The 16,920-nt window shown below is 36.6% G+C and overlaps 1 protein-coding gene across 2 annotated transcripts in view; it reads left to right on the top strand.

Annotated features, from left to right (window-relative positions):
- The window catches only part of LOC102235150 (glutamate receptor ionotropic, delta-1), a 233,988-nt gene that overhangs the window by 143,909 nt on the left and 73,159 nt on the right, over window positions 1-16,920 (top strand). For both annotated transcript variants that reach the window (XM_005804171.2, XM_023328070.1), the window contains exon 4: window positions 8,991-9,196. In XM_005804171.2, coding sequence (XP_005804228.1) covers window positions 8,991-9,196 — 206 coding nt within the window. The remainder of the gene's footprint in view (window positions 1-8,990; window positions 9,197-16,920) is intronic.

Genomic DNA, 16,920 nt, shown 5'->3' with positions numbered 1-16,920 from the left:
TATCTTACTGACATATGGGATTGCTAATCTTTTAAATAATCAGCCTTAGAATTAGAGCCCATAAGGACAGAAGTGAATTAAATTGAGCGACGACTATCAAAATAATAAGTCTAATGTTGAAGGCTGATGTTCATTTGGTTGTGTTGTGCAGAGAGCACTGTCATATACACTCAACCAGGTTCTGCTTACCCTCCTGTTGTTGACCGTCTTCTGGACATCTGTCAAGTCAGCAGTTTTTCCCCATGACTGTGTAGCCAACTGATCCAAAGTGAGCGACCGTTTAAAGGCTCAGGAAACCTTTGCAGGTGTTTTGAATTAATTTGCTGATTAGGGTGTGACACCATGAGTTTCCACAAGGGACATTTTTCACTGTATTCTAAGTCTCTAAAATACTTTGTCTATCTGTAGGCCATATTGATGAAAATTTCAAGAAACAAAGGCTTGGGATATGTCTCTGTATGAATGATGATTCAATATAAAATATGAGTTTCACTTTCTGAGCTGACTGGCAAGAAACATTGCGTTTTATGCACTATCCAGACAATTTGGCACTGCAAAGGACCATTTATTTCAGCTAGAGACTACTAGGCTGAACAAAATGACATATATCTTATCTTTAGCTATCACACAGTAAGCAGAAGGGTAAAGGAGATAAGAATATTTCTAAACCTCACTGTTGGGAAGCTACAGCAAAGAGATGCATCTTGTGGTCACCAAGTTTCCTTAACAGCCATTAGAGGCTACCTGTTAGCCAACCTGAATCGAGCTTAGTAGAAATCTTAGTAGAAATCCCATAAAAGTGATTCTCAACACTGCTCCTCAGGGCTCCCCGTCTGTCATGTTTTAGATGTGTCCCTGCTCTGGGACACCTGATTTAGCTTTTGCATTAGCTCCTCAGCATGCCATTGCGTGTTGAAGAAGCCTGTTAATTACCCATTTATTTAAGTCAGATGTGTGGCAGCTGGGAAACACGTAAAACATAGAGGACAGTGGATCCTGGAAACTTGCAGAGTAAGAGGAAGAGAAGAAATATAAGGAATAACTCAGGACTCTATACAGTTTAGAGATATCGTACAAAGACAAATGATGAAAGAGCCCCTCCTCTGTAAGATCCAACTTTGTGAAATATTATGGAAGAACATTATCCCTGTCCTAAGTGAAAAAAAAGAAGATTGATAGCAGGTTAAAGACGGAGTTTAATCAAATTTTCATCCTTTTAATATTTTTCATCAACTGAAAGTTCACTTGTTTAGACTGAGCTATAGTAATAAACAATTAGATTTGAAGGTTTTTTATACATTGACTTTGGACATTTTGACCACTCAACTAAACATTTTTGACCATTAAAGTCTAGAATGTTGAACTCAATTGCAACGAAGTTTTCACTACCAGTACACATCCTGGGTCTAGACTCCCAGAGGTCCTCTAGGGCGCTAAATGACCTTACACAACAATGGGGAGTCGGTTTTATTGTTGTTGCTTTTCTCCACCCCAACCAGCTAAATGAATATATATATTGACGTTACAATTTAAGTCAAGGAAGTGCTGTACTTAAGGATCACATTGCAGAGCTGTTAAAATGGTTCAAGGCTCTTGCTTCAAAGCTCCAGGATCACTCTCTACATCTTTCTAATGTTTTCTTAGGTGTCTTGCACTCACAGATGGATATTGAAGAGGAAGCTAGAAGCTATTGATTATGTGATGTTGGGGAAAACAGAGACAAACAGCGTGTGCAAAATTGCACTGGAATTTATTACAGGAAAAGACGCATAAAAGACATCAAAGCACAAATGTAGTAAGTCTTAAACAAGGCTTCTTGAGTATCAGCAGGCTTCTTGGCAGGTTGGTCAAGTTACACAATGCTAGGTAATGACTGCAGAACAGCTGCATAGCATCTGTCTCTGTCCTCCCTGTGGTGACTGCCTCTTTCTTAGAGGAGGAGAGAATTAGGCTGGTAATAGGTTTAAGATTGATTAAGCTGCTTTTGTTCCCAAGTAGGAGGTGGTTCCTGATGTAAAACACACATTTATTATAACAGCCAGGTTCTGAGCAAAGACAAACATAAAGGGATCTCATGCTGGGTTTATAGCAAGTCTATTCAAGGAAATGTGGAAAGTGATGCGGTAGGGTACACCAACATAAAGAAACGCTTTCATAAATGTATTATTTTTGCAATCTATTTAAGTTACCAGATTTTTGGAAGGTATAGGGGTAAAAATCAGAAATTCAATATTACAGAAAACTAGAATATTACATAAGATCTTTTAAAAAAATTGCATTTAAAACAGAAATGTTAGGCTTCTGAAAAGTATGTACATTTCTACTCATCAATACTTGTTTGGGCCTTCATTTGCATAAATTACATCAGTGCACCGTGGCATAGAGGTGATCAGCATGTGATACTGCTGAGGTGTAATGAAAGCATCAGATGCACAGAGACCTTTTGGGGTTACCCTCCTTGTGGTAGGTTTCAATACTTGTCTTCTGCACATCTGTCAAGTCAGCAGTCATCCCCATGACTGTGAATAGACTTTATAACATGGCTGTAATATACCCAATAGATAATAGGTATATGTTGAAATTCTTTATTAAATAGTTTATATGTAATATTCATTTTTTCTGGCTTTGAATTTTTGATTTTCATTACCTGTAAGCTATAATTATCCAAATTATAAGAAATAAAGGCTTGACGTACAGTATTTCATTCAGTGTAAAGCATCTATATATCAGTTGTACTCTTTTACTTTTCTATCTATTGCTTTTAAACACCTCAACATACAGTTCATAAATATTCTGCCCTCTTTATAAGTTGTAGACCTGATAAATGGATAAAAACAAACCAAACTTAAATTAAATTTCTTACTAGCACTGAAGCTTCCCCTGCTTTATCACTTGTGCTAATAAATGTTGTTTTCTATGTGAAAAAATTTCCAGATATCAGACCTAGATTTATTTTAGCAGGAATAAATAAGTTATTTTGGTGTAATGCTAATAAAGATTTTACAACTGATTACTAAGAAAAATTTCTTAGTAAAATGCAAATAAAGATTTTTTTTTTTTTTACTTACCCCTGTTTGACACTGGTTTTTCTTTTTGGCTAAAAAGAAAAAACAAAAAAACTTTTAAATGTAAATTTTAGTGCGGGAGACGGGCGTGTTCCAGGAAGAATTAAACCAATAAATCTTTTAAAAGTGTACTTGTTCTGAAATTCCCTTTTAAAGTTGCATTTTTTGACAAGCAGAAAAGTTAACATAATGATATAGTTGTTATTTTTCCACCTAAATGTATCGGCTTTGGTTTGAACTGAGCTTTAATTTCCCCCAAATGGTATTGTGTTTCTGTCCTCGCCACAATAAAATCCCAGTCTATACTTGTCTTGCACACCACTATAGACAGTGTAATAGACATTAAACTGCAACATTACTGTTCACAGTATCTGGCAGGTGTAAAAGCACATTTTTCTTCTGCAGTTCCTTTTTTTCTGTCTGTAAGTTGCACAGACACAATGATGTGCAATCACATAATAAAAGCATTGGAGAGTATCCTGAGCCTACAGGAGGATACAGACATTTTAGAAAATAAAATAATCAGTGTTGAACTATTACAATTTATGTCAATAAAATTGTATTAAAACAAACAAACAAAAATATTGACGTCCCAAGAATTTTAATTACTCTTTCCTCTCATAACTTAAAATACTTATGTCTTTAATATTTACACGGCAATCAATACTAGATTGATTGTTTTAATTCAAAAGTGACATTTTTTATTGAACTAAAGGACAAGAAAAGCAGTACAACTGAAAAAGTTGCAAAAATAGGCCATAATATGTTCAGAAAATTTTGATATGGTAACTAATGTCTTTTAGAAAAATTGATAATTAGAGGTAATGGCAACAGAGCATTTTTAGTTCTAACATTTATCAGTTTTTGCAATGAACAACTCTTAAAGAAGTGCTTAGATGTTGAGAAACTTGTTTTTTGTTGGCCTGCTTTCTCTCTCTGATACCGGTAAAAAAGAATAATGATATTAAAAGATATTATCACATCTTGAAATGTCTCGGCTACTAAATGAAAACAATGCTTACACCTTTTATCCTGGCTAAGAGGTGACCCGAGGTTCTCGTCCAATCAGCAAAAGAGCAAGTAATCAACTTACGATTAATTGTTGATCAATGTTTCTTTTAGATTTTTTTTTTTCCATTTGATTAATTAATAACTTCTGCTTAGACCTTCTTTCAGTGTTGTATTTTACCTGCCTTCCAAAAGGGGGCACCACTGGCCATCCTTAATCCGATCCAGTTGATGCAGAAATAAAATTGGGTGGGTCATTGGGTGAGCCAGTCTGGTGAATTTCCATGTCTGGTACAGGAAAGAGTAATGGTCTAAATGAGTCCAGAAGGGAATAAAAAATGCATTTCATTCAAATCTGTTTTGAAATATAAACACTTGACAAGCTTCTCAATTTAATCAGAGCAGCATCAACTTGTCAGACAAAAAATATTCATTTTTGGTCATCCTCAAAGGCGATGATAGAAAAGTGAATTGCATTCCATAGAAAAATGTAACATGATGGAAAAAAGATATGATGTCAATAAGCAGGTTGATTTTTATGGGTTTTCATGCGTTAATGCACTTCCTGGAGCAACGTTTTAACATTGAAAGCAACCATGATCACCTACTTAGAAGGGCAACACAACTAGAAGGTACAGTATGTGATTTGGAAACACGACACAAAATGTTCCTTTCACCACCACCAATTCCTTCTCCACACCTTAAAAACCATTAAAGCAATCAGCCTCAAGCCATGCTTTCACCTAGGATTATGACATTCAGAACACGCATCTAGCTTGTCAAGGCCTACAAAAATGTTCATTGGATCTATGTTTCAACCCCAGAGAAAGCTGCTTATTTTGGATTAAAACTGCCATTTTGTCTCCTTTACACACTTATCTCAGCAAACTCCTCCTAAAGCTCTCTACTTAGAGACTTCAAAATGAGGCAGAATAATCTTCAGGAATTGGAGATCAAAGTTATCAAAAGCTTTTTACTGCATCAAAGCATGTGGGTGTGGCCAAGCCTCAAAATCTGATTTCTCGCCATAGAAAACAAAGTTATTATTATAACTTCCACACTATGTGTCATAACAGAGCAGCACTCAACACATCCATATGGACGTTTGATGATATCACTTTAGCTCTACCCAATTAGATGACAAAGTGACTTGTTTTGATGATAGATGTCTTCCTTAATAAGAAGGAAAAGTCTTACATGATCAGATCTTTGAAGTTTATTGGGGAGTCTCAGGCGACAAGACAAACAAATTGTCTACAATACCAAAGGTTTATAGGGGATTTTCACCAGTATGCTTTTTCCCAATTGATTGGTCATGACATTGATATAAATAGTAATAAAAATATAAATGAACTATGATGTCAAAAGAAACTCATTACAGTGTGATTCATGGTTTTCCTAAGTGTACTGTTTTTGTTTGATTAGATAAACACGTCTGTTTTATTTGGTGCTTGTTTTCTTTCCTATATTTAGTATGGATATCCATTTGCAAGACAAAACCCAGAAAATTACAAATGACAAGAGGGGCTACTGTATTACTAACCCAGGACGATTTTTTTGGCATTTATTTCTTAGCTGAGCTTTTTTTGCATGATTACTTAGTGTTATATTTTGACCATGTTTTCATCCATTACTTTCTTTTGTTGTTCTTGTTTCTATAGCATACTTTCCACATTTGTGTTATTCAGGGTCAAAACCAGATAAAATATTACACTAAACAGATCTAATTTTCTTGCGTTTAAGTTTCAAAAATAAAAAAAGTAGATATTCATATTTGTTGGTATGATCACTGCTCATAAGGTATTACAAATGTAAGTATTCTTGGCATATTCTTCAAGCAGAAATCCCAATCAACAGATTTACTGCCATGTGGATATGATGAATGAATCTCATAACGATGAAGTGAGATATATTTTGTGCTTCATCTGTTTAAAGCACAAAACTCTATTTAATTTAAACTCCTGTGCTGACATGACAGCTAAATCTGTAATAATAAGCAATTAAAGCTGAAGGAGTAATTTCTCTCTGCTCTAGGTGTTCTGATTGTTCTTTGCGCCTGCTAGATTTCAGATATTCAAAAGAAAATCCATTTTGAAAATAATTAACAGACGATATTATTGCAAGAATAGCAGTGATTGCTTTCACTGCTCAACGCAAGTCTTGAGTAAACAAGCTGGTGCAGAAGATGTTTTCTATGCATTTTTTTCACTACTTGACAGCCCAGTGCAGCAAAAAAAACTCATCCTTTTGATCATGATATGGTTATTTTTGCTTTTCTCAAATTCATGAGAAAGTTTGCTTTATGTTCAATGTGAGGCTAAAAACCATGCTGGAGGATTGCCATGGATATTGCTTTTAAGCTCAGGTTTTAAAGATTGAGGTATTGTTTAGTAGATAACCAGAAGAAGCAGAAGGATAGATGTACAGAGTGGGTGAGAGTGGAGGCTGAAACAGGTTGAGCTTTAAAATAAAAAACTTTCGGGGGCGGTTTCTCAAAATGACGCTTGGTTAAATGCGACAAGCAATCAATTCTGCAATTCCTTGTTAATCCTCTTTTTTGCTCTCCTGTTGATGGCCGTGGGCTGAGCAGTGGAAAAGCGTCCAATGGTTTTGAAGTATTGACTTTAAACACCAACATTTCTATTGAAGTCCTGGAGTAGGTACACATGGAACCCAAAACTCTGGGGTTAAAAATCCCTGTTTGTATGATGCAAAATGTGTCTATTTTGTTCTAGTCTTTACTTTAGCCCAAGCCGTTCAAAGGATTTTTTTTAAAGATGACCAAAATTTTAGCTGCTATTAAAAACAAATATGGTACTGATTTTCCGACATCTTTATTAGACCAATAAAGAGGTCAATGTTGGATAATATATCAGGCAGGAGCCATAATTACTAATTAGTACTCTGAAAGCTTAAGCTTATACACCTCACACACCTAAATCATAACACTTTCATAAAAATCTAATAAAATTTCCCACAAAAATGTTACAAATAGTTATAAATATAAATAGTTATAGTTTCTTTTTGGATAATGCTGATAACTGGTTTCAACATAAGCGCTGGACCTGTTAGTGAAAGGTTTGCTGCTCAGCTCCTTTTTCTTTGAAGGAATTTTAGTGTTCAGAAAAAAATACAAGATAACAGGTTTGAGTGAAAACTTATCACATTCAAAGTTTCCAATTAGTTGCAAAGCAATACCCAGAGAGAAATCTCTACAGTGACACTTTGTGCTTCGCAGAGGATCCCAAGAAGCTTCAGCAGCAAGGCTAACTGGATTGCAGAACCATGTTTCATTAATATCTAGTTTAAGACCTCATCTGTCAGGTAACGTGGGATTCAAAAATGTCTGCAGCCTGTCAGAAGACCAATAAAATACTTACCATCTGGAAAATTCATAAAGAGACTGTTACAGTTATACTATGCGGGCTAACCACACTAACTGTTAATAATGTTAGTCACTTTAAAATGTCACCATCAAATGACCTTGACATTTTTCTTTAAAATGTTAAACACCATATTATGTACTGTAATGCATTTTTACTGACAGTTTTAACGTTTTTCTCTCAAAGTTGACTCCCTTTTTTCATTCTGCGTTACACTCTAGTAATGTTGACTGTGCTTCCTCACCCTCACAGTCTGACAGAATCATTTTGATGCCCATTGTTTAAATATCAATCTTGAAAATATCAATACAGCTGATGATGTGTGCACAAGATAAAGTTATCTGTCTGTGCTCACTGTTGTACTAAGTAACTCTTGAATACAACATACATTTAAACAAAAAAATAGATTTTAAGGGTCAAGATGTGAAACAGAGGAGGGAAAAACAATGACTTGAATTTGTAGTCAAATAAAAGCACACACTTCTCTGTTTGTATTCAAAGTACTTCATCTATGTGTACAACGTCAGTTGAGGCAATTGAAAGCATTATGTTTTCATATTTCTTAAGAATTTCAAAGAATGTTGCTGGAGGAGTTTGGCGCTTCAGAATGATGAACGATTTAATTTCACATTTTGTTCTCCTCTTTGAGCATTTGTAATCTGAGGAGAGTCCAGCAGCAACTGTTAGCTGTTTACTACCTGAAAGATGAATGGCAATACATCAATTGTAAGAAAAATCAAACAGCGCAGCTAATTCTTTTGGTTTGCTTTCAGATGATACTTCATCATGTTGCTCCTTTTGTTTGCCCAAGGTACTGACAAAAGAAAAACCACAAAAACAATCGAATTTACTTCTCCAATTAGATCAGGAGATTTTTTTTCCCTTTTGTTACCTGAATATTTAACCATAAAAAGTTACATTTTCTCCTGTAGAGTAGTAGGACTTGGCACCTTTTGACCTAAGTCAAGAGATGACTTAGCACCCCTTTTAAAGATGCAACATGGTTGAACACAAACACAAATCTACAGTGGATGCAAAAAAGTGAGGAACCAGTGATTTTTCTAAGCTCTCATTAACAATGCAGCATGACTTGGCACATGCTGGGCAGCTGCTTCCCACTGTGACCGCTGGGACTGCTGCGCTTAACGTGAGCCCTCTGCTGCACATCACTTTTGATTTGTGTGTGGAGTGCATAAAATTTCTTTTTGAAGTGGTTTATGTGTACTAAAACTAGACACATGCACAAAGTTCTCTGGGGATAACAACACCTGCCTGGAGGTTCATATTCTGCAAACGCTGGGAAGCAGAAAGCGACAAGTGCTCGTTGTGTTTTGTCACGCTTTAGATCAGGTGCAAAGAACAAAATCTGCCTTCAAGCACCTGGAACAAAGCCTAAAAACATTGTTTGCATGTGCATGTGTTGAAGACACAGGCTGCTTACCAAGATTTGTAAGTTTTATGCTCCAGGGCTAAAGAGCCTGAAGAGTTCGCCGTGTTTTTATTTGTGGTTCTGACCGTGTCGGTCTCCCCTCAGATATCCGAGGACTGCAAACCTTCATGGACCAAGCGTCTCGGCTCGGTCTGGATGTGTCCCTGCAGAGGGTGGACCGCAACATCAGCCGAGTGTTTACCGATCTCTTCAACACGATGCGCACGGAGGAGCTGAACCGGTACCGGGACACTCTGCGACGGGCCGTGCTGCTCATGAGCCCTCGAGGAGCTCAGGTCTTCATTCACCAGGTAGGTTTCAGTGAGTTCTCTGTTCATTATGGGTTCAGTGGCAAAGAGTCAAAGAGCAAGAAAGAAAATAATGTATACATATATATAAAAAAAGGATCCATGGATGAAAAAATATTCTGATACCTCTTAGGTGACCTCAGGTCTAACATTACATTGTCACAACTGCACCCAATAAAAACATAAGAAAAGAATCGAGTGAAATGAAAACAACCTCCGTTTTATTTGGCATTTCCAACTACTATTGATCCAATATCCTGCCTGCACCTGTTTCAACCTCAGACAAATCCCAGAACACATGGCAGAGGTGAGACCAAGATGTGTTTCACCTTTGATTGATTTGACCTTGTGAAAATAAAAAGTCTGCCAGGAATTGTAAAAGAAACTATTATGAACTGAAACATCTTTTTTTTACCCACCAGAAGACATTTATTACTTTCTTAATAAATTCTCAGTTAGCATCGATAACTTTCAGACACCATGTGCGAATATGCAAAATTTATTTGCTTTGACTAACATAAACTTTGGGTAGCTCAGAATTTTCTTAACACATTTTATGTTGTCAGACATGGTGAAGTTTTGCATTAAACACATTGTGTTGTTTCTTCAATTAGGACATCACATTGTGGTAGTTTTTTCATGATTACTCTTTGGCCATACCCCAGCTGAATAAAATGCTGTTGTGTTTTTGATGAATTGAAAAGGTGCTGGCGTAGCACAGTCTGTGTTGAAAGCAGTGAAAAATATGTTGGTGTGAAAGTGATCCAAGTGGCTTGTTCAGCTCTGCAAACACATCACAGTCTGACAGTTAATCTTCTATCCATCTGGCAAGGACAGTGAAGCACTGACGATTTTTCTAACCCAAATAAAAAACACTTGGATGTCAAATTCAACCTCGGAGGAGGAGTTTATGTGTGGTTGTAAATATAAAAATGTGGCAGTTACACAGCCTATTTAACAGGATCAAAGTCTGTGACTGGCCTTTCTTCATTCTTTATGCATCTGTGATTTGATTGGAACAATTCAGACTAAGCTCTGTGCAGCACAGGCCATTTGTGTTTGGACAGTTGTGCTCTTGCATATTTCAGACTTTGTGTTTTGGAAAAGATGAGCAGCTGAAGAAGAAATTATTTTATCTCACTGAAAATTTTGTCTGCTAACATGCTTAAAGAATCACAATCGAATAAAAGAACAACATTGTGGTTCTTTAAAAGTCACATCAGGACTGCTTTAAACAACATCTTTGTTTTGCTTTCTGATAAAAACATTGATCTATCATATATGTTAACTTGAACAGACGTGGTGAAACTGAACCATTATAAAATACTGTTTCGAATAAAACATTAATCAGAACGAGTTAAAGTTTGAGCTGTGAACTCTACCCAAGCTCAAGGATTCAAAAGGTGGCGGACTTGGCTTTTGTGGTTGATATTGCAAAGGAGTTGAATGTGCTCTATGAGGAACTGCAGGGCCATGGCCTGCTTGTCAAAGCACCTTATGACAATATCAAAGGCCTTTTTCCAGAAAATCGGTTCTATGGAAGTCCTCACTCTCCCAAAAAAAAAACTTTTGCCATTTTTCAGTAAGTAAAGCTCTGGCGGAGGAGGACTCAGCATTCAGTGGGGAGAATTACATTGATGTAACAATGTACAGAAAGAATTTTGCTGCAGAAAGAATTTTGCAGACTTGAAGAGATGCATAGCTGCTTTCCAAATATTTGCAAACCCTTTTATAGTAATGTGGAAACAGAGCATTTCTAACCTCAAAGCCAAGTTCAGGGATGTGAATGGAGAGGCAGAGAAAATGTATGTTTGGGACAATTACTCCCATCCTTTCACAGGTTTTCCAGTGCTTTGTGTAAAAGTCACAAATAGCCTTTGCTTTACAGTAAAAAAAGTTATGTTCAAAAGTATATTTAAAGTTTAGAAGCAGCAGCACCTTTTCCTTTTATCACTTGAAATACATTTTGGAATACCACAGACCGGGACAACGGAGGGGACAGTGGTAGAAATCAATCAATGGGTGTGTTCTTGGGCAAAACCCGCCTTTCCTACCGGTGGTGGTCAGAGGATCCTGTGGCGGCGGTGCATGGCAGCCTCACCTCTGTCAGTGTAGCCACAGATGCTCTTTGAGTATGTGTGAAGTGCTTTGGGTTCCTATGGACTTGATAAGGTGCTAAACAAGTACAGGACATTTACTATTAACCATTTTACCATATACTATTTCTAGTCCTGACTAAACCTCAAGTAGACCCTAGATATTTTGAGTTTGAGATTTCTGGTCATAGTCCTGCTGTCTACCCACTAATGTTCTTCAACAAACATCGAAGGCCTTTACAGAACAGCTGTTTTCATGCTCTGACCAAAATACACACAGGTGAATTCTACTTACTCATTAGCAGACTTCTGAAGGCAGATTAGAGTAAACGGGACTAAAAACCTCATAGCAAAATTTTTTAATGTTTTTTCACAATAGTTTTAACGTTTATTGAAGAGCTGAAGGTAAAAGATGGATCAGGTGTGAGGACGGGTCAGCTGAGGAAACTTGTTGATAAAGACTTTGGAAGAGGCAACATACTGTAGAGGTGAAGTCTTCAGGAAATAGCTTTTCCTAAGCCAACTTAGATGGAGCCTGGAACAAAGAGGTGTGGACAAAGATGAAGAATGACACTAGGAAAGTTTAGATTAGTGGTCTCAAGCTGCGTTTCTTGAGGTCCAGAGTCCTGGAGCCTTTAGATGTGTTGCTTGTTATCCACACTTGAATGAAATGGATAAACTTCCTCACTAGCATGCAGTCAAGCTCTACAGCTCTGCTAATGAGCTAATGTTAGAGCTAGGTCTGCTGAAGCAGAAATCTAAAATCTAAAAGCTGCAGGACACCAGCGTTTGAGGTCTGGAGTTCAAGAACCCTGGTTTAAATAAACTGTGGTGTAGTAAGAGGTGAGGCTGAAATGTGGAACTAACCCCAAACTTAAGCTAACATAATAACTTAACTCTGTACAAACAGTTTTTAAAAAATCGTGTATCCTTTTATTTATACATGACAACTATTTTGTATTTTGTGTCTGTCATGTAAAAAGTCTTGTGAAATCCCATTAAATTATGGTGAAGAAATCTTTGTAACGTGAATAAAGGCAAGGAATTTGAAGTGGCATAAATATTTTTGTGAGACACTGTATGCTAAAGATTAACTCTTATCCATCTTCAGTTCCTTTTACCTTTTTTACCAATTCCCTGCACTTACGCCTGTTAATTGTCCTGTCTCATGTGAGCAAACATGAAAAGAAGCTTTAACTAACAGTAGGTCAAAAACATCACTTGCAGTCCAATTAGCTTCTTGTGGATGCTGCACCATAAATCTAAAAGTTAAGTACTTGCTGACAAGTAAATTAGTGAACAGGTTGTGAATACATCAAGGCTTTTAGGTCTCATTAATGACATATTGCCTTGATCTTTTGCTTAGTTTCTGCAAGTTTTGTTTTGGTAAACACATACACACACACTAAGTTGAATGTAGACATCCTCCCATAACATCACCAATCCAATTAACATGAGGATTTTTGGGCGACGAGAAATAAGAACAGATTCAAATTCAGGGCCGTCCCTGAATGCCCCTGTGAATATTTAAATTTCTTACATGGATTTGTTAATTCAGAGATTTTTTGATACCTCATCGATTGTGTTTTCATAGGTTGTACACACTTTGCATCAGACATGTGGAGTATATAATTATGCCAATGTTTGATAATTATGCCCTGGAGGATCATTATAAATACCAGACTGATTAATGGATATTTGGGGTATTGGATTTTCAGTGTTTTACATGGAGTGAAATTTAAAAAAAAAACATTTTGGTGTTGTAAAGTACTGTGGTATATGGACTTGGTCTCTTCCAGCAGAGTAGCAAGGATTTAGCTCATAAACCTACTTTTACGCTTTCTACCTTTCAGCTCTCGAAATCCATCTTTCAGTAATTGTTGAGCTCAATTGTTTCCCATTTCCCTCTGCTCTGTTGTGCTATACTCAATACTTTTTCATTTTCAGTACCCATGGTTGGATTACTAAACAGGCGGAGAGAAGCAAAAATAACCTCAAAGAGATGCATGGAGGCTGTAGAGAAACTTGGGATGACTCCTAAGTACTGCAAAATAGCAACAAAGTGACATAAAGGGACCACAATGACTCTGCTTAAAATTACAGAGAGGCAAAGAGGAGCCAAGACGACAATAAATGTAGATGCTATTGTCCAATCAGGCCAAAGTAATGTGTTTAGCAAAACAAAAAGTACAAGAGCTCAAATAAAACAAGAATTCAATTTATTCACTCTGCTACAGTTGTAATTTCCCGTTGGCCAGATAATATCCATACCTGTGGATGATTTTGGTTTAAAGTAATCTTTTAACTTTACCAAAGTATTTCTTCTGAAAGAAAATAAAAGTAATGTTCTGAAGAGGCCCTACCAAAAGAGTCAAATTTAACCTTTTAGAGAATCTGTGCAGTGAGTATAAATGATCCAGATACCAGTGGAAACATGCAAATTTGAAGAAAGATTTAATATGAACTTTCATATTAATAAAGATCAACTGAGATAGGAGTAAATAACTTTTGACATGACATTTTCCACATAAAAAGTAAGTAAACCAGAAGCTATTGTTCTTTCACATTGTTTTATGTATTTTTTGTGGAATCTTGTGTCAATTACTAGAAGTATCTTCCAGGGGTATGAATAATTTGGGGCTCATCTATATTTCTCATTCGCAGTCATAATGAGTCAGATAAGTTTTTTTAATGTTGTTTTTGAGGGGCTGATAATACATGTCTACTACATCAAATCCTATCTTTTTATCCACTACATTTAGCATATGGCCATTAAAATTAACTCAGAGTCACATATTTTTGATTTATTCTGACAAGGATTCATTTTCTTGATGAAAGTGACTTCATACTGGGTAGATTCATAGTAAGACATGGCTGGAAACCCAAAACTAAAGCATCTAAGACAAGATAATTGTGACTTTTTTCTATTCTTAGTGCTTGTAAATATGCCCCACATTGTTTTTGTTTATTTTATTTTTTTTATCAAGTGACAGAGCAAACTGACAGCCCTCCAGTAAGAATGTGACAACAGTGTGTCGGTTCAATAAAAGATGCTAAACGCTGCATTAAAATTCCTTCAAATAACTTAGCCCATTCATCCCCAACAAGCCCCAAGAATGCCTAAATTTTAGGGTGATTGGTACAGTGCAGCTTTAACTAAACATGGAAGTGTTATCTCTCCCAATAACAAAATGTCTTGACCCAAAGTAAACTGAGGGTGTTTGCAAAAATAACCCAAATACTGTAAAGTAGAAAAACCACCAAGAACTCTGCACCCAAGCATTTCTGATTAGGATTTTCTCTTATTTTTATTTTTTTATTTTTCACTGAAGCAAGACTATTAGATGCAAGAGGATTGAAATTATATACGAAAATAAATTGAGTAAAATAAAGTATTGTACTTTTTAAAAGCGTGCATGGTTCACAATTGCACTAAGTACATATAATACACTTTATGAATTAATAAAATGCAGGACAACTTTTTTTTCTTTTTATTAAAATATTTTCTTCTGTCCCACACAGGCATATTGTGACTTTTAATCTCACAGGTTTTCCACCATTTTAATAAAAGTGAAATATTTGAGCTCTTGGCGTCTCTTTCTGCTGCTGCAAAACCACGGCAGGCATCTGAAGATGTTGATGTGGAGGAAAAAAACAAAATAGGCGGTGTCAGATGGTGTGCTAACTCTGCAGGGCGGTTGATGGATGGGGCGCGGAGGCTGGGTGAGGTCTGCCTCCTCTGTGGCAGCTAAACCAGCCCGCAACAGAAACAAGCACTCGTGCCTGCTGCCAAGTGACGTTAGAGGAGATAGAGATGCTGTTCAGGATGGCAGGAGGGTTAAAATGTGACGACAGGAACACAGAGAGAAAGAGGACAGAGCAGAGGGGTGCAATGGGAGAGATAAAGAAGGGACAAGAGGAGATGGATGTAGAGAGGAAAGGTCAACAATGAGAAAAAGATGTAGAGCTACAGGGGGCTACTCCAGCATTATAAAGCACCCTGTATGAAATACTAATAGATGAAATCTAACTGAAGAGATGGCAGAGGAGGAAGACAAAAGAGACGAGTGCAGAGACACCACCTAAAGACGACAGGAGACATTAAAGCAGAAGCTGATTTATGTGAAGTTGGAATATATATTAAATAAAGCTGCGGTAGGTGTGCCCAGTTTTCGGAGGATCTCACCTAATTAAACGCTGATTTATGAAAAACAGATGCAGACAGATTTTTTTTTTCCTTTTTTTAATCACTGATGCGCTCTACTAAGAGAGGCTTAAATTAATGTTGGGTCTTGAACAACAGATCTGAAGAGAACCACAGCCTCAGTCTGTCACTGATGTTCTTTAACTGTGGTTTCAGCTTTGTAGCAACTTTTGACGAGGAGCTGACCTTAAAAATACTGACGTTCAGTAGGCGCATCTGTGGGTTTTAATTATTCTGTAGAGCCTGAAATTTGTGAATCCGCATTCCTAAACTTTAGCTTCCTGCTGAAGGAATCATGACTTCCTGCACAGTTCAACATCACTGACCAAAATCTAAGAAATCTTCAAATGGTGTTGGTTAGTTTGATAAAGTGTCAACTAAATAGAAATCAGGAGAAGATTGCTATTGCTAGATTGCTACTGGACTGTCAAGTAATAAAAATCTATTTTATGCTATGTTGCATATTTAGCTTTTTCTTAAAAGCTATTTATTTGCGAGACTGAAATAATAAAGTTATTGCAATAATTTTGACAGCAGTTGTTCAAACATGGAGTTAATGAGGCTAAATTTATCATCTAAGATGCAACTTATGGATCTAAACAGGCAGAAGCAGCGATATGTGCCTATGATGAAACCATAAACCATTGCTTGTGGCTTCACATTGTTTCTATGCAAATGCGGTGGTGCAATGTTATTCTACACACATTCGCCTCAGTAGCTTGTATTCAAACAGTGGTAAAGACAGTTATTTTATTTTTTTTGCTGTTTGCAAAATGAGCATATTCCATCTTACTTTCTCTTATCTCTTGCTGAAATGCATAAAAATATCTAAGCTGTTCTGAAAAAAACACTAGCAGTGCATTTTAGAAGAGCTACTGTCATTCATAAATTTTAGTGCTTAAGAAATTGAAACTGAAATTTAACTGAAAAGTGATCCATTTAAATCATGACTGTAATTACTTTCACTTTTAACTCCAGCAGGTTCTTCCATAATTCTACTGCCAAAAAACAAAAAAATCTAATAAATCCAGATTACCCTTTTTTATATATATATCTGGTTTCAAGAGAATTAAGACGCCATAATGTTTCTCTTTAATATAATGCTGACCCTGTTTAAGGACATTAGTTAATTTTTCAATCATGGAAGTTGTAGACATTTGGACATTTATTTGGCTACGTTTATCTCTACACTGGTCTGACACGAGTTGAAGGTGTGTTGTATCTGCTGCCCACATGCAAAAATATCAGATTGATTTTTTTTTTTTTTTACTGAAGTGTCTGGGTGACCTCTGCTTACTTCAAATTCATCATGTAATGGGGCACTGGGTGGCTCAGTTGGTAGAGATTGGGCACCATGTGAGTCCTTAAAGGTTCCCAGGTTCTGCTGCTGATCTCAGGCCATTTGTTGCACATCTTCCACTTTTCTC

The sequence above is a fragment of the Xiphophorus maculatus genome, chromosome 22 (genome assembly GCF_002775205.1).
Source record: "Xiphophorus maculatus strain JP 163 A chromosome 22, X_maculatus-5.0-male, whole genome shotgun sequence".
Classification (NCBI taxonomy): Eukaryota; Metazoa; Chordata; class Actinopteri; order Cyprinodontiformes; family Poeciliidae; genus Xiphophorus; species Xiphophorus maculatus.
This window is presented reverse-complemented; position numbering and strand designations above follow the sequence as displayed.